The 27,699-nt window shown below is 39.4% G+C and overlaps 1 protein-coding gene across 1 annotated transcript in view; it reads left to right on the top strand.

Moving 5' to 3' along the window:
• SPAG17 (sperm associated antigen 17) overlaps positions 1-27,699 on the top strand; it is a 269,667-nt gene that overhangs the window by 98,537 nt on the left and 143,431 nt on the right. The window contains exons 11-17 of the mRNA XM_055403672.2: positions 1,392-1,529; positions 1,615-1,728; positions 2,328-2,478; positions 8,802-9,029; positions 9,125-9,316; positions 17,051-17,112; positions 17,686-17,799. Coding sequence (XP_055259647.2) covers positions 1,392-1,529; positions 1,615-1,728; positions 2,328-2,478; positions 8,802-9,029; positions 9,125-9,316; positions 17,051-17,112; positions 17,686-17,799 — 999 coding nt within the window. The remainder of the gene's footprint in view (positions 1-1,391; positions 1,530-1,614; positions 1,729-2,327; positions 2,479-8,801; positions 9,030-9,124; positions 9,317-17,050; positions 17,113-17,685; positions 17,800-27,699) is intronic.

The following is a 27,699-nucleotide window of genomic DNA, read 5'->3' as shown; positions in this document are numbered from 1 at the left end:
AGGAGTGACTCTTTGAAAAGTAAGGTGTTGATAAACAGTAAGAGTGTAAGACTGTTTTGCTGTTGTTCTCAACAGGGGGAGTTGCCTCAAAGGGGGCATTTGGCAATGTCTGGAAATACTTTTGGTTGCCACAATTGAAGGTGTTCTACCGGCATCAAATGGCTTGAGGCCAAGGATGCTGCTAAACATTCCATATGGTCCACAAGATAGCCCCCATGACGAAAAGCATCTAGTCCAAATGCCTTAGGTTTCAAGGTTGAGAACTCCTGCAGAGAGGTGTGAAATCAGAGGGTGATTTCAGTATTTAAGGTGCAGAGAACAATTATAAATTAGGTGCCTATCTTTATTACATTTCAACTTTTTTGTTTACCGTGTAAAATTGAACAAGATGATCCATGTTTCTAGACCTCACTTTCCCCATAAAAAGCGGAACATTACCCTTAATTGATCTCACTGTCTATAACTTTTCTATCTTGGTGATTTAACCTGATCCCCCAGTTCCACCCACTAAGTAGTTTTCAACTACTTTTTAGTAGTCCAAATTAGTTTTTGAACTACTAATTAGGGCCAGGCACCTAATTTCACTCACCCTAGTTCCATTTATGTAAAATAGGAAATAATACCTCCTTGGCAATATTGCTGTGAGGCTTAAATGAGATAATGTATGTGAAAGTGCCCCACACATGCTTGGCATGTGGTAGGCACTCAATAAATATTTATTGAATCCAAAGATAGGAAATCAAGGTTTTGAGTGGTTTAATAGAAAAAGTAAATTATTAAAATATATTAATATTGTTATTTTGATTTCTATTATGGTAAATTTTCTTTTTTAGCATTTGCATTTTGTGTTGTCTATTCTAATGCACACATTAAAATTATACTTCAGTACATGGGTTATAAACATTATCCCTTTTATTTTGGTAGTCACTGGTTAATTATACTGCCACTTTGTATAATCACCATACTTGTAGGTAGAAACTGCCTTCTTTTTATTAAAAGCAAAGGAAATACATAAATATCAATAAAGAGCTGACCAGTAAAACTAATACCTCCCAACTTTACCCTGATAACTCACTTGGTAAAAAATCCACCTTCAATGCAGGAGGCCCTGGTTGGATTCCTGGTTTGGGAAGATACGCTGGAGAAGGGATAGGCTACCCACTCCAGTATTCTTGGACTTCCCTTGTGGCTCAGCTGGTAAAGAATCTGCTTGCAATGTGGGAGACCTGGGTTCAATCCCTAGGTTGAGAAGATTCCCTGGAGAAGGGAAAGGCTACCCACTCCGGTATTCTGGCCTGGAGAATTCCATGGACTGTATATAGTCCATAGGGTCGCAAAGAGTCGGACATGACTGAGTGACTTTCTCTCCTCCCAACTCTTTATATCAACAGGTTGTGGCGAGTGAAGAAGATCTTGTCCCACCAAGTCTGGTGGAGCTGCCTCCCAGGGGAGATGGGTTGGACTACAGAATAGCAGCTCACGTCGTATCCATCCTGCCCTCTCTCTGTCTGACAGAGAGGGAGAAAAAGGTCAGATGGTACGAGAAATCCAAAAAGTATGCATGCTTTGAAAAGTATGAATTCTCTCTTAAAATCATTATTTTAATTTGAATAGAATCTCCGTGAAATATTCTTATCTGAAGAAGAAAATGAAAGCAAACCAGTGCCCACAGGCCCTCTCCTGCTTAACTATCACGATGCCCATGCCCACAAGAAGTACATGCTAAAGGTAATAATTGACCAAGTTACCCAGAGGATAACTGATGCAAGAAAGCTCATTTGTAATTATTCAGTTGTAGAAATCTTAATTGGATAACTTTACCAATGCTAGTTAAAAGTAATCTACAAAGTAGATACCTGCAAAGTAAGATCTTGGAAAATGGACATGAATGAAGGCAGAAGTACACCAGCAAAGAAAACTGGCCCACAAATAGAGGGCCATTGAACCATTCAATTCATTGCAACTACACCAAATATGTCTTAAAACCTTATAGTTATGTGCTTTATAAATCTGCTAATATGAAAGAAAAAAAACTAGTGGAGGCAAGAAAAGACTCTAAGGGAGGCAGGACTATATTTGAGACTTTGGCAGTTTGTCACTGTGAATAAGGAATCCATCATTTCTGTGTAGCAGGAATCTCTGGCAAAGTGAGAAGTAGCTTTTTTGACCTTCAGCAAAATACCAACAGTTTGTCTTCCCCAATTACCATTGATTTCCCCTGTTCCCAGATAATGAGAGCAAAGGTATCATGTTTTGCCTTCTCCATATGCATAAGGCAGTTGACAGCTTATTTTAACGTCTTCTGTCACATTGCTCTTTTTCATCAGGACCTAAAGAATTTTGATCCAGTTCAAATTGAACAAGAGATGCAGTCCAAGTTGCCACTGTGGGAATTCCTTAAATTCCCTCTGCCTCCACCATGGAATAGCACGAAACGTCTAGCTACAATTCATGAGCTCATGCACTTTTGTACAAGTGGTGAGTACATTGCTTCATTGTAGCTTAAACTCATTCATTTATGGTCATGTGTGCCTCTAATGATTATACCCCCATCTGCAAAAGTTTTTTATTATTGTCCTTTCAGAGGCTGGGGAGTATTTTGATTGACTACAGTTTCTTTTTATTTTGAATAATGTCATTAACAGCAGGCTGATAACTATAACATTCTTCAATTTGATGCCCTGGGTTTTCATTCCACTGTGTTTCTAGGACAAGAGTAATCCTCTCCTTTCTTCTTCCTCCCCGCCTCCCAACATCCCCTCGCCCCTTCTACTCATTCGCATGTTTGGAGATGACGTCGTAGTCCCCGTCCTAGTTCAGAGGAGAACTGAGAGTGCCCCTTGTGCATGTAGTGTGTATGCCTGGGTGTGGTGTGTATGCCTGGGTGTTCAGTGGTGTCTGACACTTTGTGACCCTTTGGACTGTAGCCTTCCAGGCTCCTCTGTTTATGGGATTTCCCAGGCAAGAATACTGGAGTGGGTTGTCATTTCCTCCTCCAAGGGATCTTCCCGACCCAGGAATTGAAGCCATGTCTCCTTGTGTCTCCTGCATTGCAGGTGGATTCTTTATTCACTGAGCCATATGCTAAGTGTTAATTCCAGTTGATCTGTCACAATGGGAAGGTGTGTTGTCTGTTCTTTAAGGACAATAGAAAGAAGGGTCATTAAAAATGTCTAAAATCAGCTTCTTATTGCAGAGCTCATGGGGATTTTAAGATAAAGACAATCATTTCCTGAAACACAAATCTTATTTCCAGCTGAAGCAATAGGCAGATATATTGCTGCTTATAAGAAGAAATAGGAAATTACACAGACATCTTGATTTGATCTAGATTAAAAAAATGTGCAGATTCTTCCTTCTTCTTTCATCTAACTCTATGAAAATTATGAAATATTTATACTTTGATTTCATTTTTTAGTAGCCTTAGTAATAGCCAGATTTTTAAAAATTTTTAATTGAAGGATAATTGCTTTACAATGGTGTGTTGGTTTCTTCCATACAACAACATAAATCAGTCCTAAGTATCGTATGTCCCCTCCCTCTTGATCCTCCCTCCCATCTCCCACCCCATCCCACCCCTCTAGGTTGTCACAGAGCCCTGGATTGAGCTTCCCGTATTATATACCAGCTTTCCACTAACTGTTCTAACACATGGTAATGTATTTGTTTCCATGGCATTCTCTCAGTTGGCCCCACCCTCTCCTTCTCCTGTTGTGTCCACAAGTCTGTTCTCTACATCTGCCTCTCTAGTCCTGCCCTGCAAATTAGTTCATCAGCACTATTTTTCTAAATTCCATATGTATTCACTAATATATGATATCTGGTCTTTTTCTGACTTACTTCACTGTGTATAACAGGCTCTAGGTTCATCCACCTCACTACAAATGATTCAAATTGGTTCCTTTTTATGGCTGAGTAATATTCGTGTGTGTTGGAGAAGACTCTTGAGAGTCCCTTGTACTGCAAGGAGATCCAACTAGTCCATTCTAAAGGAGATCAATCCTGGGTGTTCATTGGAAGGACTGATGCTAAAGCTGAAACTGCAATACTTTGGCCACCTCATGCGACGAGTTGACTCACTGGAAAAGACTCTGATGCTGGGAAAGGTTGGGGGCGGGAGGAGAAGGGGACGACCGAGAATGAGATGGCTGGATGGCATCACCGACTCTGTGGACATGAGTTTGAGTGAACTCCGGGAGTTGGTGATGGACAGGGAGGCCTGGCATGCTGTGATTCGTGGGGTCGTGGAGAGTCGGACACAACTGAGCGACTGAACTGAACTGAACTGAATATTCGTGTGTGTGTGTGTGTGTATACCACCACTTCTTTATCCATTCATCTGTTGATAGACATCTAGGACATGTTCTAGCTATTATAAATAGTGTTCCAATGAACATTGGGGTACACGTGTTTTTTTGAATTACGGTTTCTTCAGAGTATATGCCTAGTAGTGAGATTGCTGGGTAATAATGGTAGTTTTATTCCTTGTTTAAGAAATCTCCATACTGTTCTCCATAGTGGCTGTATCAATTTATATTCCCACAAACTCTGCAAGAGAGGTTCCCTTTTCTCCACATCCCCTCCAACATTTATTGTTTGTGGATTTTTTGATGTTGGCCATTCTGACCAGCGTGAGGCGATGTCTCAGTGGTAAAGAACCTGCCTGCCAATGCAAGGTCAGGAACATCCCCTGGAGAAAGTATTCTTGTCTGGGAAATCCCATGGACAGAGGAGCCTGGTGGGCTTCAGTCCATGGGGTTGCAGAAAGAGTTGGACATGATTTAGCAACTAAACAGCAGCACATTGTGACCAGTGTGAGGTGATACCTCATTGTACTTTTGATTTGCATTTTGGTAATGAGTGCTGTTGAGCACTTTTTCACGTATTTATGAATCTGTATGTCTTCTTTGAAGAAATGTCTGCTTAAGCCTTCTGCTCAATTTTTTGTTTGGGTTGTTTGCTTTTCTGATACTGAACTACATGAATTGCTTGTGTATTTTGGAGATTAATCCTTTGTCGATTGCTTTGTTTGCGATTATTTTCTCCCATTCTGAGGGTTGTCGTCTCATCTTGTTTATGGTTTCCTTTGCTGTGCAAAAGCTTTTAAGTTTAAGTAGGTCCCATTTGTTTATTCTGTCTTTATTTCCATTACTCTCAGAGGTGTGTCATAGAGGATCTTGCTGCCGTTTATGTCAAAGAGTGTTCTGCCTATGTTTTCCTCTAGGACTTTTATAGTTTCTGGTCTACAATTTAGGTATTTAACCCATTTTGAGTTTATTTTTGTGTATAGTGTTAAGAAGTGTTCTAATTTCATTCTTTTACACATTAGCTGTCCAGTTTTCCCAGCACCACTTATTGAAGAGACTGAAAAACAAGAAACAAAATGTTTAATACTGTCATGCTGTCACCTCATGGAAATGCATGTAGCCTAGTGGGCCTGGGTGTGTCATGTCTATTATTTCCATAATCATCCTGTTCCTGGTGTCCTGAGAACATCTGGCCTTTGCGTTTCTTCTGCCACACTCCTCTGCTTCCGTCTTGTGATATGATCTCATTCTCTCTCTACCTTGGTTCTACACACAGGAGTCTTTTTTTTTTAATATGAAAAAGTACATTTATTGAATCATTTTTCACAGTAGCAAAATACTAGAAACAAACTATCCCATCAAAAGCTCTCATTAAAATATCAGACACCTGTGTGTTACAAGATCATGTATCTTAACAAACTGGAGGGCTAGCTCTGTCATGATATGGAACAGCGTCCTAGATAATTAATTTTGAAAAGAAAAGGAAACCAAGGATAAAAAGAGGATGATTAGTATGCTAACATTTGCTTTTGTCTTTTATGGGAAAAATGTGTAACACATATTCTTTTTTATACAATTTTCAAAGGTCACACTCCAGGTATATTTATTATAAAATATTGGTTCTATTCCCCACATTGTAAAGTACACAAGATTCTTATTTTTGTTGCCATCACTGAAACTGCCGATACACATATCCTGCTCGTATGTCCCATCCTGAACCCTTGTTCCTCCACCTCTCCTTCCTCTTTGATCCTTCTTCATGTTTAAGTGAAAGATGCTCAGTCATGTCCAACTCTTTGCGACCTCATGTACTATACAGTCCGTGGAATTTTCCAGGCCAGAATACTGGAGTGGGTAGCCTTTCCATTCTCCAGGGGATCTTCCCAACATGGGGATTGAACCCAGGTCTCCCACATTGCAGATAGATTCTTTACCAGCTAAGGCACAGGGGAAGCCCAAGAATACTGGAGTGGGTAGCCTATCCCTTCTCCAGTGGATCTTCCCGACCCACGAACCTAACTGGGGTCTCCTGTATTGCAGGCAGATCTCTTAATGCTTAATAGGTCCAACGGAGAAGGCAATGACAAGCCACTACAGTACTCTTGCCTGGAAAATCCCATGGATGGAGGAGCCTGGTGGGCTGCAGTCCATGGGGTCGCTAGGGGTCGGACCCGACTGAGCGACTTCACTTTCACTTTTCACTTTCACACATTGGAGAAGGAAATGCAACCCACTCCAGTGTTCTTGCCTGGAGAATCCCAGGGACGGGGGAGCCTGGTGGGCTGCAGTCTATGGGGTCGCATAGAGTCGGACATGACTGAAGCGACTTAGCAGCAGCAGCAATAGGTCCAAATTCTTGATTTCCTAGAAAGTGTTCCTTCACAGTGCTCTTTATTTCAGTAAATAGCAACTCTTTTCTACCAAAACCTTAGAGTCATCCCTGGTTCTTTTTTTATGCCCCACAACCAATCCCACCAGATCTCTTGCTACCAGCTCAGCCCAATCCGGCACCTGAACTATTTCAGTAATTTTCCAGTTGGTCTCCAGGCTTTCCGCTTTTTACCTACAGTCTTTCCTTCACATAATGGCAGGAATGACCCTTCCAAAAGGTTAGTCAGATCCTGTTCCTTCTCGGCTCAAAACCCTCTCGTGATCACGCATTTCCCTCAAAGTGAAATCTAAACTTCTTGAGCTCATCCTGTCGAATTCTCGTTGTTCTACTCCACTCTATCTCATTGACCTCACTGTGCTTCCTTGGACAAGTCCATCACACCCCTGCCTCCAACTCTGCACTAGCTATTTCCCTCCCTTGCCTCCGTCACTCTACTCCCAGATAATGGTATGAGTCCCCCACTTCTTATTTTTGCTTTACTTGTTTACAGGACTCCACTCTGATATTTGCTGTTGTTTAGTCGTTAAGTTGTGTCCAACTCTTTTGCGACCCACAGAATATAGCCCACCAGGCCCCTCTGTCCATGGGATTTCCCAGGCAAGAATCCTGGAGTGGGGTGCTATTGCCTTCTCCAGGGCATTTTCCCCTACCTAGGGACCAGACCTGCGTCTCCTGCATTGCAGGCAGATTCTTTACCATCTGAGCTACCTGGGAAGCCCTTGCTCTGACTACTTTATATAAAATAGAAGTCCCTCCGCAGTCATTATCACTGCTTATCCCCTCATCTGGCTTTACTCTTCCTCTTGTTTCTGATAGAGTATACAATCACCTTTTCATTCTGTGTTCCCAACTGCTAAAATAGATCCTCTGTAAAGTTAGGAGTTCACTGATGTTTGCTGCTGTGATCCTTTTATTAAAGTCATTGGCAACTAGTGGCTGCTCAAAAAATGTTTGTGAAATGAATGAATGCACAAACTTAATTTTGTCACTTTTGCCTTTCTCCTATCTCTCTCCTGAATTTCCTTGTGTTTTTTCCAAAAGGAACCTTCCCGCTGCACTATTCTCTGTTGGAGAGGAAGAATGGAGGTGACCTCCGATTCTTTGATCTGTCCCTATCATTTCACTTTCCCTCACTGAATTCCATGATTGTTTGTTAATACCTACCTCCTACCTCTCTATCTTGAACTTTGGAAGTGCAGAACCAAATCTTTTCTTTCAATGTCAGGCAAAGAAAAAGACATAGAGTATAAAGCCTAGAACATAGAAAACAAAAATGAGCGCATGAACATACAAATTCTATAAAATATTAAATACACAAATTAATATAGCCCCTTGAAGGCTGATAACCTTTGACATAAAATTATGAAAAGTTCTGTACCAGTTTATTGGGTGGAAGGATGCCTTTTCTAAGCCTGAGTGAACAGAAAAGCCTACTAAACATAACAGCCTATATTAGACACAAGTGAGTAATTTCTGTGTTAAATTACAACAGCAGCAAAAGATGCTTTTGCTTAAAATGACATTTTCTTAATGTATTGATGTATAGTTGATTTACAGTGTTGTATCAATTTGTGCTATACAGAAGAAGTGACTCAGTTATATACATTATTTTTTACATTCTCTTCCATTCTGTTCCATTTCAGAGTATTGAGTATAGTTTCCTGTACTATGCAATATGTTCTTGTTTTTATCCATTCTGTATGTAATAGTTTACATCTATTAACCCCAAACTCCCAACCTATCTTTCCCTCACCTTCCTCCCCCTTGGCAACCACAAGTCTATTCTCTATGAAAAAATGACAAGTTTTAAACATATTCAACCAATACTCTGGAAAGTCAATGTGAATCAATCTGGACCCCTTATATTCATTCATCTATGAAGCGGTTTGTGAGCATTATCTTGATATATCTTGATTGTATAAGTTTCTTATTATTAGTTGCCTGTGATATTTGTTGCAGAATTGGGGTGCCTGTGTGTGAAAGCAGGTCAACACGCATTATGGCGTGACTCTTGTCTTTCTGGTGGACTGACCCTCCTTGTTGCCCTTGTACTATATGGTAATAAAGAGCATTTCTAAAAGCACTGGTCTGCTTTCTTACAGAAGTCTTAAGCTGGAATGAAGTAGAACGAGCCTTCAAAGTGTTTACTTTTGAGAGCCTGAAACTCTCTGAGGTTGATGAAGATGGGAATCTAAAGCGTTCTAGGATGATGTATGGGACAGATGCTGAGATGTTCAACATACCATGGGACAACCCTGCCAGATTTGCTAAACATATAAGGCAACAATACATCATGAAAATGAATACCCAAGAAGCCAAACAGCAAACAGGTACACTGCCTGGAGGGAACAAAAGGCATTCTTGCGTTGTATGATTGTCAATTTGTCTAGTATTGTATCTTATGGATCTTCTTTATTCTGCCTAGATGATGGAACCAAAGACAGAATTTTATTTCTGAGTCAGAATTGGTCAATACCTATTGTAGATGATGAGCTCAACAAAGAACCATCAGATCGTCATCCCCCTGGTAGTAACAAGAAATTCTTAGATTCTGATACTAGAGAACCAACACAGCAGGAGAGAAACTTGAAGTCTCAGCTCCAACCTGAGACTCTGGGTGAGCAAATGTGTGTGTGTTTGTGTATAGATACCGATATAGAATGTATAAACCAAAAAAATTCAAGATACATTATTTAAATTTAAATGCCTCCCTATTTCAGTTGAAAAACTGATTCATATTGTTTTGTTAATTAAACTTTGTTACTGAGTGTTATTCAGTAACTACTCATTTAAAAAACAATTATTGAAGTAGAGTTGATTTACAGTGCTTTTGGTATACAGCAGATTGATTCAGTCATATTTTTTTCATATTTTTTGCACTATAGGTTATTACCAGACACTGAATATAGTTCCCTGTGCTGTACAGTGGGTCCTTGTTGTTTATCTGTTTTATATGTTGATCCCAAACTCCTGATTTATCCTCTTCTCCCCAAGTTTTCTTCCTCCATTGGAAATCTATTTCTGTTTTGTAAATAAATTCATTTGCATCATTTTTTGGACTCCACATGTAAGTTACATTATATATTTGTTTTTCTCTGTCTGACTTATTTCACTTAATGTGATAATCTAGGTTCATCAATGTTATTGCAAAATTATTTCATGCTTTTTATTGTTGAGCAATATTCTATTGTGTATATTATATATATGCATATATGTGTGTTTTGTTTATCCGTTTATCTGCTGATGGACATTTAGGTTGCTTCCAGGTCTTGGCTATTGTGAACGGTGCTGCTATGGACATAGGGATGAGTGTAGCTCTTGAATTACAGTTTTGCCTAGATAGTATGCCTAGGAGTGTGATTGCTGGATCATATGGTAACTATTCTTAGTTTTATAAGGAACCTCCATACTATTCTCCATAGTGGGTTTATTTTCCAATTTCCATTCCCACCGACAGTTTAGGAAGGTTCTCTTTTCTCCACACCCTCTCCCGCATTTATTATGTGTAGAGTAAGCCCTTATTATTTCAACTCTTGCTTTTCAATATATCATAAGGCCTTTTAAGCCACTTTTACTACCTTTGTAAATATAGTACAGTGACCAGAATTAAAACTTTTATCATTAGTATATCACAGGGTTATTGTGATTATATGCAAAAAAATTATCCAAAATTACCCCCAGTAGCAATGAACTGTGTAGTACAGAGCTTGGTACAAAATCAGTACTTAATGAACATCAGTTTACCTGAACACCCTCCTGCTCAGGTAATTAGTCTCATTCTAGAATAAATCATAACAAATATTGTAATATTAAGAGATATATAAGCATAGAAGAATGTTAGGCTAAATTTTTACTGAGCTGTTTTACACACAGCTATCAGATTAATTACTTAAAATATGGTTCTGCTGTTACCCTGCTTATAACCTTCAAAGATTCCCTCATTGTTGTTGCTTGCTGCTAAGTCAGGTCTCACTCTTTTTTCGACCCCATGGACTGTAGTCCATCAGGCTCCTCAGTCCAGGGAAGAATACTGGAGTGTGTTCCAGGAATGGGTTACCATTTCCTTGTCCAAGGGATCTTCCCAACCCAGGGATCAAAACTGTGTCTCCTGCACTGGTAGGCAGATTCGTTACTGCTCAGCTATCAATGGCTCCCTACTACCTACAAATAGAACCCAACTTCTTGGCTTGCTTTACACACTTCTTCAGCAGTACCTAATTATTTTCCCAAACCCTTTCCACTTTTTCACTTTTGTTCTCTTAGCACATGCTGTAGTCAATATAATTAGACCCTGTTTCCTCTAGGCAGCCTGCTTTTTTCTATCTCTAACTTTTCCCTACAATAACCTCCCACTAGAGTTGTCTTTTTTACTATATTGAGGTTCAAATGACACGCCCATGAACCTTTGTTAGATGCATTTATCTGGAAATGCCTTTCTTACCATTCCCATGCGCATCATTAATATATGCTTCCTTTACAGCATCAGTTATTTCCTACTCTGCTGTGCTGTGCTTTGCTTAGTCATTTAGTCATGTCTGACTCTTTGCAACTGCATGGACTATAGCCCGCCAGGCTCCTCTGTCCCTGAGGATTCTCCAGGCAAGAATACTGGAGTGGTTACTGTGCTCTCCTCCAGGGGATCTTCCCAACCTAGGGGTCGAACCCAGGTCTCCCACATTGCAGGCTGATTCTTTACCAGTTGAGCCACCAGGGAAGCCCAAGAATACTGGAGTGGGTAGCCTATCCCTTCTTCAGAGGATCTTCCCAAACCAGGAATCCAACTGGGGTCGCCTGCATTGCAGGCGGATTCTTCACCAGCTGAGTTCCCAGGGATTTCCTACTACTTATAACAGTCATTCATATGCCTATATTAAGGCCTCCTTAATACTATAGCTTTTTAGAGATCCTAAGTATGTATGTAAAAACCTTAACCATATACAACATCATAAAACAAATTTTCACAGATCAAAACTACTACGTTCTTGAACCACAAAGAAATTATGAAAAATATAGATGCAATAGGAAGAACAAATAAAATGAAAATTTTGTTCCTTTGAAAGATTTTTAAAATTGAAATTTTTTTTAGTAAATGGCTGATCACAAAAAGAAGCATGAATTACTGTATTAGAAATAAAATTATTTCAGGAATAAAAAGCATTGGAAATAAAGAATCAGATTTCCCTTTGGTGCTGTAGAAATTTAAAAGAGAATAAAAAGATATAAGGAGCTTCCCTGATAGCTCAGTTGGTAAAGAATTCTTAACTTTATTTGAGTATGTCTAAAAATGAAATGAGCAAATTACTAGAAAAGTATTCACTCAAGAAGAAATATAAAACCTGAATATTTTATAATTATTTAAATAAATTAATTCAATTTTAAAACTTCCCAAAGAAGACATGCCAAACCCAAATATTCTCATTGACCTGTGATATTAAACACTCAAAAAAAAAATAGTTCTAAACACTCAAAATATAGTTCCAATTATAACAAAAATTAATTCCAGGAAATATAGAAGGATTATTCTCTTCTCATTTTATGAAACTGGCATCAGCCTTATAATAAAACTGTCAAGGGTAGTATAACAACAACAACAAAAAATTAAAACTCAGTTATTCATGAACATATATGCCAAAGTCCTGAATAAAACATAAGCAAACTGATCTAGCAATATATAAAATCATAATAATCAGGACAAGTTTTTGTAACAAGGAAAAGCATACATTGTAAAATCAATATAATTTATCAGTTAACACACTAAGAAAAATATAATCTCAGTAGATGGAGAAAAAATATAGCAATTTATGAAAAACAAACTAGCAATAGAGAGAAAACTTCTCTACCTTATAAAGTTTATTTTAAAAATTACTATAATAAACATATATCAAGATGAAAAGTTGAAAGATTTCCCTTGATTAGAAGGTTATCCACTGTAAACTCTCATATTTAGGATTACATTGGAGATGCTAGCCAACTCAGCAAGGTAAGAAAAAGAGATAAAGTTATAAATGTTGAAAAGAAGCAAAACTTATTATTTGTAAATTGTGTGTAAAAATCCCAGAACGATCCCCCAAAAAGTCAGGAATTTTATGAAGGTTTAATAAAGAAATGTAATTGTGAAATAACTTAAGATGTCTGAAGTGCTGGGACTTTTCTTTATCATTATTCGTTATACCAAGTGTTTTTCTTTGTACTTTTCTGTATTATTTCAAAATTTTAAAAAATGGTCACTGCTATAAAAGAATAGATGTTAAGTGAGTATTGACTAAATGGTCATCTTAACAATTTTTATTGATTTAAGTGAGGGTAGAAAAGGAAGTCATCAATGAGTGGAATTAGGGAAAATCTGCTTGCCTATTAGTAGAGTAGATAAGTGAGGGGGACAGAGGAGGGAAGGAGATAACTCTTAAATAATACTGCCTGCTATATTCCAAGCACTATGCTATTTTACATATATTAACTGGGGCTTTATATTAACATCAAGCCTATGAGGAAGTTGCTGCTGCTGCTGCTGCTGCTAAGTCACTTCAGTCGTGTCCGACTCTGTGTGACCCCATAGACGGAAGCCCACCAGGCTCCCCCTTCCCTGGGATTCTCCAGGCAAGAACACTGGAGTGGGTTGCCATTTCCTTCTCCAATGTGTGAAAGTGAAAAGTGAAAGTGAAGTCGCTCAGTCGTGTCTGACCCTTAGCGACCCCACGGACTGCAGCCCACCAGGCTCCTCCATCCATGGGATTTTCTATGAGGAAGTTACCATTAGCCTAATCCTGAAGATGAGGAAACAAAGACTCAGAGGGGTTAAGTAACTGGTTCAACCACATATGAGCAGGAAGTCAGGATTCCAAAGAGGGATCCAAACCAATGCTTCCTCCACTGTGTCTTTTGGCTTCCTCAGTTCCAAGAAATTCCTTGTGATGCATCTAATGGTTTAACCATATTCATATTCTCTTCTTCGTGGTTACACATAGCCAATTTTGTTGCCTTTGGGACTTCCTAGGACTGGTTGCTTACCTTCAGGGCTGGTTCCTTACCTTTAGGGTTGGTTCTCTATCTCCCTATTCTAAATACCCATACCTATTAGCCTAACTCACAAAAAATTAACTTGAGATATTATAGTATTAGTGAGTCCTATGGGAATATAAATGTATGACAAAGAAGTCATTTTGAGTTAATATAGAGCCAGAATAAGCCAGGAGAGAGATAAGGACTGAGGGGTTTTTTGTTTGTTTGTTTGATTTTGCCTTTTTTTTTTTTTTTTAAAGAGCAGTTGGTACATAGTTTTCCTCAGGCAACTTTTGCCACCTGGTGGTCAAACCACATAAATTTGTGTTCTGAATGCTGGTGCAAAGTAAATGTTTATAGCAATTCCCTAAATCATCACAGCTAAAAATGCTATAATGGATGGTGTATCCTAGTGGCCAAGCAATCTTGAGAGCTGAACCCATGGCCTGTGAGGGATTCCACCTGATGTAGGCTGGCCTATGTCAAGGAATTGTTACATTTGGATGGAGATGGGTAGATGAACCTTGGTGCCTCACTGAGGCTATTACATGTAAGGGAAATTCTTGTTGTTGCTAATCTTTGTTTGTTTTTGCACTTTTCCCCTAACTGAGTCACATTTCTGAAGCAGCCACTTTAAATCTCTAAACAAAGCAGAAATTGTTCATATATTTTCTGCACAACCATCTTAGCATTAATACATAGAAAAGCCTGTTCCTGGACTTGAAGGGCTAAATACTTGTGCTTTTCTCAACCGAACAGTAGATTTCCATCTGAGACTGTTTTTGAACTTGACGGGGCCTATTGGATATTTATGAAAAACCTGAGAGTTGATAACCATGAGGCTATAGGTTTAGATGTGCCCTTTATGCTTGTTGAGTGTTTTTTTAATAAAGTAACTGCTTTGCAGAGGGATCTTGTTATCTCTAAAGTAAAACAGATTAGGAAAGCTGTTTTTCAAAGGGATGAGAATGCATCCATTTCCAGATGTGTCAAAAACTACTGAATCACACTGTCAAAGGATTATGCGGTTGAAGGAAGAAATCAGGAAGAAAAGAAAAAAAAATGACTTTTACTCTACTATTAAATAGAGTTCAGATTAGTCTTAGAATGTTCTTTCCTTTGACAAAATATCTGATGCACAGTTTTTTAAAACGTATTTTCTAAACTGGAGACTTTTTTTCTATTGGATCCTTGGACACAGGAGGGAATATCAAGTCTCCCGGAAATCTGGCAGCCCATAGAATAGAATAATTTTTATTCCACAGATTGCATATCAATTGCCTCAAGGACACATGGGACATAATGGTCTATTTAGAGTTATAGTTGGCCTGAGTTTTCTCTTGAGTGTCTGTATTATATAAATATTAAATTGAATTGAATTTATAGTTTTCTTATAAATCAAAATGGAACATTCATGCTGTCACCCTCACCAGCCCAAGGTGAGATGGAACTAGTAGCAAAAATATAAGTAGCTATGCTCCTAAAGGCAAGTAAAATATTTGGCCTATCTTGCTTAGATGTAATTAGCTAGTCCCTCTAGAAGCCCAGATGTGATTCTTTTTGCCACACAATGAAAATTTAGATCTTGTGAAAGTGAAAGTTGCTCAGTCGTGTCTGATTCTTTGTGAACCCATGGACTGTCCATGGAATTCTCCAAGCCAGAATATTGGAGTGGCAGCAGCAGCAGCCTTTCCCTTCTCCAGGGGATCTTCCCAACCCAGGGATCGAACCCAGGTCTCCCGCATTGCAGGCAGATTCTTTACCAGCTGAGCTTATGCTTACCCCACAAATAAGCTTTTGTTGTAGGATTTTTTCCACATTTCTGCACTCTCTATAGGGCTCAATATTTATTTCCAGTTTTAATACATGATGTAGATTTCTCTCATTCAATCAAAAATATATATATATATATATATTTACGGAGTTCCTATCGTGTGTTGGGTGTTCAGAGTACGGTTAGGAAAAATAGAAGTTCTTATTCTCCAGGAATTCACATTTGAGATGGAGAAACAGACAAATATTATTAGGCATGGATAAATGCTATGATCAAAAATCAAGCAGGATAAGAAGCTGAAGACTCTTGAGGAGGTGACAATTGAACAGCAATATGAATGAAGGGTTTGAAACAGAAGACTAACTGAGAAAATCAAGTTCAAAAACGTCAAGATACAACAAGCAAGCCAGTGAGTCTGGAGTGGAATGAGCCAGAAAGAGTGGAAGAAGGTGTGGTTGGAGAGTCAAGCTGGAGCCATTTTATATAATACTTCCTGGGGATTAATTTGCTATTATTCTGAGGGTGATAAAAAGTCAGACTGGCTGTCTTTCAGCAGTATGACAGATACGTTACAAGATTCAAACCTCCCCCCCAACTTTATTACTTTCGTCAGATTTGGTATATGCTATGTCCTTGATTTCTTTCTTTCTTAGAGATTCACAGTCACAAGAGCATATTACAAACTCTGAAACTTTCACAGTAAGGTGTCTATTTATCCATGTGAAACTCGTATATCATGGAATTCTTCTACATAACACATTTGTTAACTTTAAGATTTACTGAAACAGGGTGATTCAGAAATCAACAGCATCAGTCTGCTTCTTCTCTCTCCATTTATGGCTGTGTGCTTAGTACTCAAGGAGGTTATCACAGTCCCGGTTATCATATAAGTAGACTCTTTGGTCTCAGCGAGAGCTAGTGTGTCCATGATAAGGGGCCCTGTGGAATCCAGCACCCTTTTCATTTTATTCATTTAACTAACTTTTAAAAACTCTGTAAATCTGAAGATGCCCATTAAATGGGTTTTAAATTAATAAAGTATTAATGAATGGGGAAAAAGCTTAACAGGATAGAGTGTGGTATTTCTTTTTCTAGTAGGAGGTGCTTTTGTCAGGTGCTTCTCCTTTCCATACATCCCTGCCCCTGTTCTAGTCTGTCACTCACAAGATATAACCCACAAGTTCGAAAAGGCTTTGTGATAGTACCAGCATCATAGCAGACAACAGTGTGTGGTGAGCAGTTGGCATAGTTTAATCAGCAAATATTTGCAGCTTGTAAGGTAAAAGTACGTTGTCAGAAGCGAGACATACAGTCTGAAGGCAGAATATCTAATATATGATTTAGGAATGTATTATATAGGGAGCTGGGTTCTTTTCAAAGGACTTAGTATAACTTTTCTACGTAGACACTAATTTAGAATTATTGACAAAAACACATTTTGTAGGCATGAAACATGCCTTTCAGGAATTACCTTTTCAGCACAGAAACATAGATCACATGGCAACAAAAAGGCACAGCATTGACCAAAAAGAGAACAAAGCCCAAACACAACTGGATGTTGGTGTCTTTGATTTACAGAGCAGACCATGAACAATGAGATCAAAGATGAAGCGGTCGCAAATGCTGATCTTCTTGAAAAGGTAGGGAATTATTGCCCTAAAAGTGTAGATGCCAGTAAGATCTGAGAAAACCATGAACTAAAAAAAGAGAGAAACTTAGCAGGAAGGGGCTGATACTAGAGGAGTAGGGTTTATTCAGACACCTCCCCCGAGCCCCACCTCGGTTCCAACTGGAGAGAAAGGAGTTAATTTCACTAGCCGCTCAAGCAAAACTTCCAGGCTCTGTGCTTCTCTCTAGACAGTGTGGCTTGGCAACGTCACGAACACCTGCTGACCATACAGCTATGTAGAACTAATGCTGTCTTGAAGTGAGTTCAGAAAACCTGCCTATAATTGCTAACAGGACTCAGAAGAGTATAACCTAACAATAAAAATATTTAGATTATGTTGCCCATAAAAAAAAAAAGTCAAAGGCATACTTTTTCTGGCAACAGTTCTCTCAAAATGTTGCCATATGGATTTATACATATGCAGATTTCCCCCAATTAGATGGAGTGCTTGCTGGTTAGTTGATGGAGTCCAAGAGGGCTTCATTTGGACTTAAACAAATTAAAGCTGAAATCGTATTCCTCTGATTTTTTTTTTTTTTTTAAGAAACCAAAGAAGATGACTGTAGAAGCCGAGTTAGAGGACATAAAGAAAACCCAGCAACGCAATCTAATGGACTGGAGTTTTACTGAACATTTTAAACCAAAAGTTCTGCTTCAGGTATTAATGGGCTATGAGTCTCATCAGATTGGTCTGGGGAGGCTCAGCGTGATTTAGAACAGTTCACTTCTAGGTCACTCTCAGATCTATTTCAGATCAATATTCCCATTTACTTCAGCTATAAAGTGAGTTTATTCCCAGACTGTGCTATGCATGCCCAAAATAGTTTAAAATATACTTTCTTAAAGGATGTTCTTTTTATGAAGTCTCTTAAGAAAAAAAAATGTGCATGACTGTTGCACATGTTTTTTTTAAAAAAAACATAGTAATAAAAATAAGATGTTATTGGGAAACAACCTTATATTTCCCCATATTGCCTGTTAGCTCTCTTCAGTTTTCACAACATTTCTAAATATTTTCTGATGCAATTAAATGTAAACTGTGATGGCTAACATGTATTGAGCACTTACCATATGCTGCTGCTGCTGCTAGTCAATGATTAATATGTATTACTAGCTTATTTAATCTCTTCAGTAATCCTATGAAGTAGAAACTATTTAAATAGTAGAAAACTGAGGCACATTAACCACTAGTAACTTCTGTCCAAGGTCACACTGGAAAGGGTCTCACTGGTTGATGAATGAGAGGATCAAGATACAAACAAACCCAAGAAATCAGACCCAGAACTTGTGCTCTTAATCACTACGCAAAATAATGAGTAATACTAAAGCAAACTGTTGATTTTACATTTTATGAAAAAACTTGTACTCTTTTTTCGTTTATCCTTTTAAATTTTACCTTTATCAAAATTTTACATCTACTTATTTTTAAAGCCAAAACATTGTGTAAAGAGTCTTGTGAAAAATACCAGGTCCCTCCCATGCCCATGGAGCTTTCCAGGTGGTTCAGTGGTAACAAATTTGCCTGCCAGTGCAGGAGCCAAATCTCTGGGTCAGGAAGATTCCCTGGAGGAAAGAAATGATAACCCACTCTAGTATTCTTGCCTGGAGAATTCCATGGACAGAGAAGCCTGGCAGGTTAGTCGATGGGGTCTCAAAGAGTCAGACCTGACTGAACATGCACAAACCCATGCCATGACACAATTCCCAGAAGTAAAAGTCTTCAAGGTAATTACCTGTTTCTTTTGTTACTTAACTCAGTTATGTCTAAATAACAAGATATTTAGTTACCATCATCAATTGACGCCCTCTTGAAAAAACAGCTTGCCCACCCCCATATCGGAGAAGGCAATGGCAAGCCACTCCAGTACTCTCGCCTGGAGAATCCCATGGACAGAGGAGCCTGGTAGGCTGCAGTCCGTGGGGTTGCTAAGGGTCGGACACGACTGAGCGACTTCACTTTCACTTTCCACTTTCACACATTGGAGAAGGAAATGGCAACCCACTCCAGTGTTCTTGCCTGGAGAATCCCAGGGACAGGGGAGCCTGGTGGGCTTCCATCTATGGGGTCACACAGAGTCGGACACGACTGAAGTGACTTAGCAGCAGTAGCAGCACCCCCATATAACACACATTGAGACATGCACATACACTCTTATACATACATATACACACTCATAAACTCAAACCTTGTCATTCTCTGAAACTTTTAACCAAATCATAAATTTTTATTAGATTTCAAGATTTATCATATTTCAATTATATAAGTACTATTCACAGCTGAAACAGTATGAAAAGGCAAAAAGATAGGACACTGAAAGATGTCCTTCCCCGGTCAGTAGGTGCCCAATATGCTACTGGAGATTAGTGTAGAAATAACTCCAGAAAGAATGAAGGGATGGAGCCAAAGCAAAAACAACACCCAGTTGTGGATGTGACTAGTGATGGAAGTAAAGTCCGATGCTATAAAGAGCAATATTGCATGGGAACCTGGAATGTTAGGTCTATGAATCAAGGCAAATTGGAAGTGGTCAACCAGGAGATGGCAAGAGTGAACATTGACATTTTAGGAATTAGGAACCAATATGGACTGGAATGGGTGACTTTAACTCAGTTCAGTTCAGTAATTCATGTGGTCGCGGCGAGTCGGACACGACTGAGTGACTTTAACTCAGATGACCCTTCTATCTACTACTGTGGGCAAGAATCCCTTAGAAGGAAAGGGGTAGTCATCATAGTCAACAAAGGAGTCCAAAATGTAGTACTTGGATGCAATCTCAAAAATGACAGAATGATCTCTGTTCATTTCCAAGGCAAACCATTCAATATCACAGTAATCCAAGTCTATGGCCTGACAAGTAATGCTGAAAAAGCTGAAGTTGAATGGTTCTATGAAGTTCTATAAGACCTACTAGAACTAACACCCCCCAAAAAAGATGTTTTCATTATAAGGGACTGGAATGCAAAAGTAGGAAGTCAAGAAACACCTGGAGGAACAGCAAATTTGGCCTTGGATTACAGAATGAAGCAGGGCAAAGGCTAATAGAGTTTTGCCAAGAGAACACACTGGCCATAGCAAACATCCTCTTCCAACAACAGAAGAGAAGACTTTACATGCGGACATCACCAGATGGTCAACACCGAAATCAGATTGATTATATTCTTTGCAGCCAAAGATGGAGAAGCTCTATACAGTCAGCAAAACAAGACTGGGAGCTGACTGTGGCTCAGATCATGAACTCCTTATTGCCAAATTCAGACTTAAATTGAAGAAAGTAGGGAAAACCACTAGACCATTCAGTTATGACCTAAATCAAATCCCTTACAATTATATAGTGGAAGTGCCAAATAGATTCAAGACATTAAATCTGATAGAGTGCCTGAAGAACAATGGACGGAGTTTAGTGACATTGGACAGGAGGCTGTGATCAAGACCATCCCAGAGAAAAAGAAATGCAAAGGAGAAAAGGAAAGATATACCCATTTGAATGCAGAGTTCCAAAGAATAGCAAGGAGAAATAAGAAAGCCTTCCTCAGTGATCAGTGCAAAGAAATAGAGGAAAATAATAGAATGGGAAAGACTAGAGATCTCTTCAAGAAAATTAGAGATACCAAGATATCATTTCATTCAAAGATGGGCACAATAAAGGACTGAAATGGTACGGACCTAACAGAAGCAGAAGATATTAAGAAGAGGTAGCAAGAATACACAGAAAAACTATACAAAAAGATCTTCATGACTCAGATAATCATGATGGTGTGATCACTCATCTAGAGCCAGACATCCTGGAATGCAAAGGAAGTCAACTGGGCCTTAGGAAGCATCACTATGAACAAAGCTAGCGGAGATGATGGAGTTCCAGTTGAGCTATTTCAAATCCTAAAAGATGATGCTGTGAAAGTGCTGCACTCAATTTGTCAGCATATTTGGAAAACTCAGCAGTGGCCACAGGATTGGAAAATGTAAGTTTTCATTTCAATCCCAAAGGAAGGCATGGCCAAAGAATGCTCAAACTACTGCACAATTATACTCATCTCACACGCTAGCAAAGTAATCTTCAAAATTCTCCAAGTCAGGCTTCAACAGTATGTGAACTGAGAACTGCCAGATGTTCAAGCTGGATTTAGAAAAGCCAGAGGAACCAGAGATCAGATTGCCAACATCCATTGGATCACAGAAAAAGTGATAGAGTTCCAGAAAAACAACTACTTCTGCTTTATTGACTATACCAAACCTTTGACTGTGTGGATCACAACAAACTGTGGAAAATTCTTAAAAGAGATGGGAGTACCAGACCACCTGACCTGCCCCCTGAGAAATCTGTATGCAGGTCAAGAAGCAACAGTTAGAACAGAATATGGAACAACAGACTAGTTCCAAATAGGGAAAGGAGTATGTCAAGGCTGAATATTGTCATCCTGCTAATTTAACTTATATGCAGAATACATCATGCAAAATGCCAGGCTTCATGAAGCACAAGCTGGAGTCAAGACTGCCAGGAGAAATATCAATAACCTCATATACGCAGATGACACCACACTTATGGCAGAAAGCAAAGAAGAACTAAAGAATCATTTGATGAAAGTGGAAGAAGAGAGTGAAAAAGTCGGCTTAAAACTCAACATTCAGAAAACTGAGATTATGGCATCTGGTCCCATCATTTCATGGCAAATCGATGGGGAAACAATGGAAACAGTGAGAGACTTTATCTTTTGAGACTCCAAAATCACTGCAGATGGTGACTGCAGCCATGAAATTAAAAGCCACTTGCTCCTTGGAAGAAAAGTTTTGACCAACCTAGACAATATATTAAAAAACAAAAGCATTACTTCGCCAACAAAGGTCCATCTAGACAAAGCTACGGTTTTTCCAGTAGTCACGTATGGATGTGAGAGTTGGACTATAAAGAAAGCTGAGCACCGAAGAACTGATGCTTTTGAACTGTGGTGTTGGAGAAGACTCTTGAGAGTCCCTTGGACTGCAAGGAGATCCAACCAGTCCATCCTAAAGGAAATCAGTCCTGAATATTCATTGTAAGGACTGATGCTGAAGCTGAAACTCCAATACTTTGGCCACCTGATTTGAAGAACTGACTCATTTGAAAAGACCCTGATGCTGGGACAGATTGAAGGCGGGAGGAGAAGGGGATGACAGAGGATGAGATGGTTGGATGGCATCACCAATTCAATGAACATGAGTTTGAGTAAGCTCTGGGAGTTGATGGACAGGAAAGCCTGGAGTGCTGCATTCATGGAGTCACAGTCAGACAAGACTGAGCGACTGAACTGAACTGATTCATAGCTTCACTGTGCAGTATCCTGGGCTACATTTCCCTTTTATTTGTTTAATTTGATAAACATTTGTCATTACTCTCCCCAAAATTCTCTACTTAAGAGTAAATCTCTGCTCACTACATTCACCAATCAGTTATACAATTGTCTAAGCAATATCTTTCCTGTGTGTTCTGAACCTCTGCTTGCCCTCTACTGTTTTCTGGGTTCACAGGGTCACAGGTCAACAGGAATTTTGCCCAATTATGGACCAGAAACTGAGTCACACCCATAACTGACTTAGAAGATATTTAGATAACGTTTGAGCCTTAGAGTTGATGCTGTAAAGGGTTAAAACTTTGAAGGATGTTGGGATTGGGGGAATATATTTTATACATGGGAAAGATATGAATTTGAGAGGCCCCAAGGTGAATTGTAGGCTTCCCTGTTAGCTCAACTGGTAAAAAAATTTGCCTGCAATGCAGGAGACTTGAGTTTGATCCGAGGGTTGGGAAGATCCCCTGGAGAAAGACTACCCACTCCATTATTCTGGTCTGGAAAATTCCATGGATGGTATAGTCCCTGGGGTCGCAAAGAATCAGACCGACTGAGCAACTTTCACTTTCATTGTGAACTGTTTTATGTTGAACAGTATCCCTTAAAAGATTTTTTAGAATCCTTACACCTAGGATCTGAAAGTGGATTATTTGGAATTAGGGTGTCTAAATGATGTAATCAAATTAAGATGAGGTCATTATAGGGGCTCCAATCAAATGTGATTTATGTCCTTGTAAGAAGAAGAAAATACCAACTAAAGACACACAGGGAGAATATTTTGTGACCAGAGAGGTGGACATTAGAATGATGCAGATTCAAGCTAAAATACACCAAGGATTGATGACCACTGCCAGAAGCTACTATACAAAGCAGCAAAGGAAATGCTACCAGTTCTCAGAGAGAGCTACACAGCTGTGGTCCTGCCGTCCCCTTTGCCATCATCCTGGCCACATCCTTTACCTCTTTTCCAGTTAGATGCTGTCTTGTGCATCCCATGTTGTCCTCTCTCTTGGGTTACTCTTTTTGTAGGGGACTGTCGTTTCAAATTGCCTCCTGAGTTAAGTTGAATGGCAGGTAAATTTTTGAGGTGATGGATGTTTGAAAATACCTTTATTCTATTCTTTTAACTGCCAGTTTGGCTTTATATAAGATGCTAAGTTAAAAAGTATTTTCCTTCAACATTTTGAAGCCATTCCTCAATAGTATTCTAGCTTTCCACATTGTCCTTGAGAAAAAAAAAAAAAAAAACAATGAAATTCTGATTCCTGATCAGTTGAGTCTGTTTTTCTTCTCTCTGTAAGGTCTTTAAGATTTTCTTTTTTTTCCAGTGTTCTGGATTTCCTGTTGATATGCCTTGATGTGTGGTTCTATTCCTAATACTGCACCGGGAAGCCCAGTATAATCCAGAAACTCCGATCTTTACATTCTGGGAAATATACAATCATCACTCTAATAATCACCTCCCCTCCCTTTTCTTTAACTCCTGAAACTCCTGTTGTTCTGGTATTGGACTCCTAGACTGAACTTCCAATATTTATTATAATATTATAACAAAAGATACAGAAGACTCAATAGAAAAATTCGATGAAAGCAGAGACATATTTCCAGAATAAGAAGAACAGCTGTTGGACACTTGGAAGGAGAAGGAAATTGGAAGTTCAGTCTAGGAGTCCAATACCAGAACAACAGGAGTTTCAGGAGTTAAAGAAAAGGGAGGGGAGGTCAGGAAGCAACAGTTAGAACTGGACATGGAACAACAGACTGGTTCCAAATAGGAAAAGGAGTACGTCAAGGTTGTATACTGTCACCCTGCTTATTTAACTTATATGCAGAGTACATCATGAGGAACGCTGGGCTGGAAGAAGCACAAGCTGGAATCAAGATTGCCGGGAGAAATATCAATAACCTCAGATATGCAGATGACACCACCCTTATGGCAGAAAGTGAAGAGGAACTCAAAGGCCTCTTGATGAAAGTGAAAGAGGAGAGTGAAAAGGTTGGCTTGAAGCTCAACATCCAGAAAACAAAGATCATGGCATCTGGTCCCATCACTTCATGGGAAATAGATGGAGAAACAGTGGAAACAGTTTCAGACTTTATTTTTTGGGGGCTCCAAAATCACTGCAGATGCTGATTGCAGCCATGAAATTAAAAGACGCTTACTCCTTGGAAGGTTGGAAGGAAAGTTATGACCAACCTAGATAGCATATTAAAAAGCAGAGACATTACTTTGCCAACCAAGGTCCGTCTAGTCAAGGCTATGGTTTTTCCTGTGATCATGTATGGATGTGAGAGTTGGACTGTGAAGAAAGCTGATCACCGAAGAATTGATGCTTTTGAACTGTGGTCCTGGAGAAGACTCTTGAGAGTCGTTGGACTGCAAGGAGATCCAACCAGTCTATTCTAAAGGAGATCAATCCTGGGTGTTCATTGGAAGGACTGAGCTAAAGCTGAAGCTGCAATACTTTGGCCACCTCATGTGACGAGTTGACTCACTGGAAAAGAGTCTGATGCTGGGAGGGATTGGGGGTGGGAGGAGACAGGGACGAGAGAGAATGAGATGACTGGATGGCATCACCGACTCGATGGACATGAGTTTGAGTGAACTGCAGGAGTTGGTGATGGACAGGGAGGCCTGACATGCTGTGATTCATGGGGTCGCAAAGAGTCAGACACGACTGAGCGACTGAACTGAACTGAACTGAACTGAATTACATTTATAAAGCATACTCTTCATATTCCCTTGTACTTTATCTTCTCTTATCTCTATGAGGATACTAAAGTCCTTTGAAGTCTTCTCCCTGAAAACTCCTTCCCCAGGTTTTAACTATTTTTTTGTGGGGGAGGTGTCTTTATTTTCATATTGAAGAATAGCATCTAGTGATATTTGCCTCTTTGTTTATATTCATAATGATATACTAAAAAATTATGATAGGAAGTGCTACATAAAGTCAAAGTGGGGGAAAGCTGTCCATAACCTGACCTTGCTGTTGGGTGATTTGGCTGGGGTGGGGGTGGGGGGTTGGTTCTTGAAAGCCCCATGAATGTTGATGTATTAATTCTATACTCTTGGGCCATTTAGAGTCTCTAGGGAAAAAAGCCTGATCTCTTATCTTCCAAGACATAACTTGTCAGGGTTTTAGGAGCCGAATGATGGAGGAAAGGGGTTTCAGATATTTTACCACCCAGTGTTTAGATCTGCACTGTCCAATGTGATAGCTAGCCACTAGTCACATGTAGCTTCTGAATACTTAGAAATTTAAATATTGAAGTGCCTCAAGCCTCAGTCTTGAGTTGTCTACTCTCCTCTGTAAACATTCTTTTAATGATTTCATCTACTACATATGTCTAATCCTGATGACTCATAAAAGTTTATCTTCCAAATTATCTCTATCTTGAGTTCCACGTTGGTAAATTTCTGATAGGCATCTTAAATATTTAGTGTCCCACATGAAGCAAATAATTTTCCCACCTAAGTGTGCTTCTCCCCTCATCCATCTCAGAAAATGTCAGTGTTCAGCCAAAAGGCTGAGAGTCATTTCTTACTTCAGCTCTTCCTTTGTCCCAAATATCTGATCCATCATCAAGTTTTGAGGGTATACCTCAAAATACCTCTTCAGGCTGTTCACCATCTCCACTGCTGCTACTTTAATCCAAGTACCACCCTCCCCATCTACTGTAATATCATCAGCCTATTTCACTCTCTCTCCACTCCAATCCATTCTCTCCACATCGGGCACTCTATCAGTTGCTTCTTAAACACACATCTCTGAACTCCAGAATCCTCTGTAGAAATCTTAATCATATTTTAAAGCAAAGTCTTAGCTATCTTGTTCATTTTGTTTTTCTGTGACTGTAGTAGTCTCCATTTTTAATGAAAAACTTATTCATGAGAAAAATATTAATACATAATAATAGGTAAAAGCCAAGTTTTTAAAATGTATTGAAGTATGGTTGATTTGCAATGTTGTGGCCAAATTTTTAAAAAGGAAAAGAAATAAAATTGTATGAAACTTTCAGTTCAGTTCAGTTCAGTTCAGTCGCTCAGTCGTGTCCGACTCTCCGCGACCCCATGAATCACAGAACGCCAGGCCTCCCTGTCCATCACCAACCCCCAGAGTACACTCAAATTCATGTCCACAGAGTCGGTGATGCCATCCAGCCATCTCATTCTCCGTCGTCCCCTTCTCCTCCCGCCCCCAACCTTTCCCAGCATCAGAGTCTTTTCCAGTGAGTCAACTGGTCACATGAGGTGGCCAAAGTATTGCAGTTTCAGCTTTAGCATCAGTCCCTCCATGAACATCCAGGGTTGATCTCCTTTAGAATGGACTGGTTGGATCTCCTTGCAGTATAAGGGACTCTCAAGAGTCTTCTCCAACACCACAGTTCAAAAGCATCGATTCTTCGGCGATCAGCCTTCTTCACAGTCCAACTCTCACATCCATACATGACCACGGGAAAAACCATTGCCTTGACTAGACGGACCTTGGTTGGCAAAGTAATGTCTCTGCTTTTTAATATACTATCAAGGTTGGTCATAACTTTCCTTCCAAGGAGCAAGCGTCTTTTAATTTCATGGCTGCAATCAGCATCTGCAGTGATTTTGGAGCCCAAAAAAATAAAGTCTGACACTGTTTCCACTGTTTTTCCATCTATCTCCCATGAAGTGATGGGACCAGATGCCATGATCTTTGTTTTCTGAATGTTGAGCTTCAAGCCAACCTTTTCACTCTCCTCTTTCACTTTCATCAAGAGGCTTTTGAGTTCCTCTTCACTTTCTGCCATAAGAGTAGTGTCATCTGCATATCTGAGGTTATTGATATTTCTCCCAGCAATCTTGATTCCAGCATGTGCTTCTTCCAGCCCAGCGTTCCTCATGATGTACTCTGCATATAAGTTAAATAAGCAAGGTGACAATATACAACCTTGACGTACACCTTTTCCTATTTGGAACCAGTCTGTTGTTCCATGTCCAGTTCTGACTGTTGCTTCCTGACCTGCATACAGGTTTCTCAAGAGGCAGGTGAGGTGGTCTGGGATTCCCATCTCTTTCAGAATGTTCCACAGTTTATTGTGATCAACACAGTCAAAGGCTTTGGCATAGTCAATGAAGCAGAAATAGATGTTTTTCTGAAACTCTCTTGCTTTCTCCATGATCCAGCGGATGTTGGCAATTTGAACTTTATCAAATATTAATTGAGAACACCTACACGTTCATCAGAAATAGAAGTTT

The sequence above is a fragment of the Moschus berezovskii genome, chromosome 4 (genome assembly GCF_049115385.1).
Source record: "Moschus berezovskii isolate FMDL1 chromosome 4, NW_MosBer_1.0, whole genome shotgun sequence".
NCBI lineage: Eukaryota > Metazoa > Chordata > Mammalia > Artiodactyla > Moschidae > Moschus > Moschus berezovskii.
Note: the sequence above shows the minus strand (reverse complement) of the source record. Positions and strands in the feature narration are given on the sequence as shown.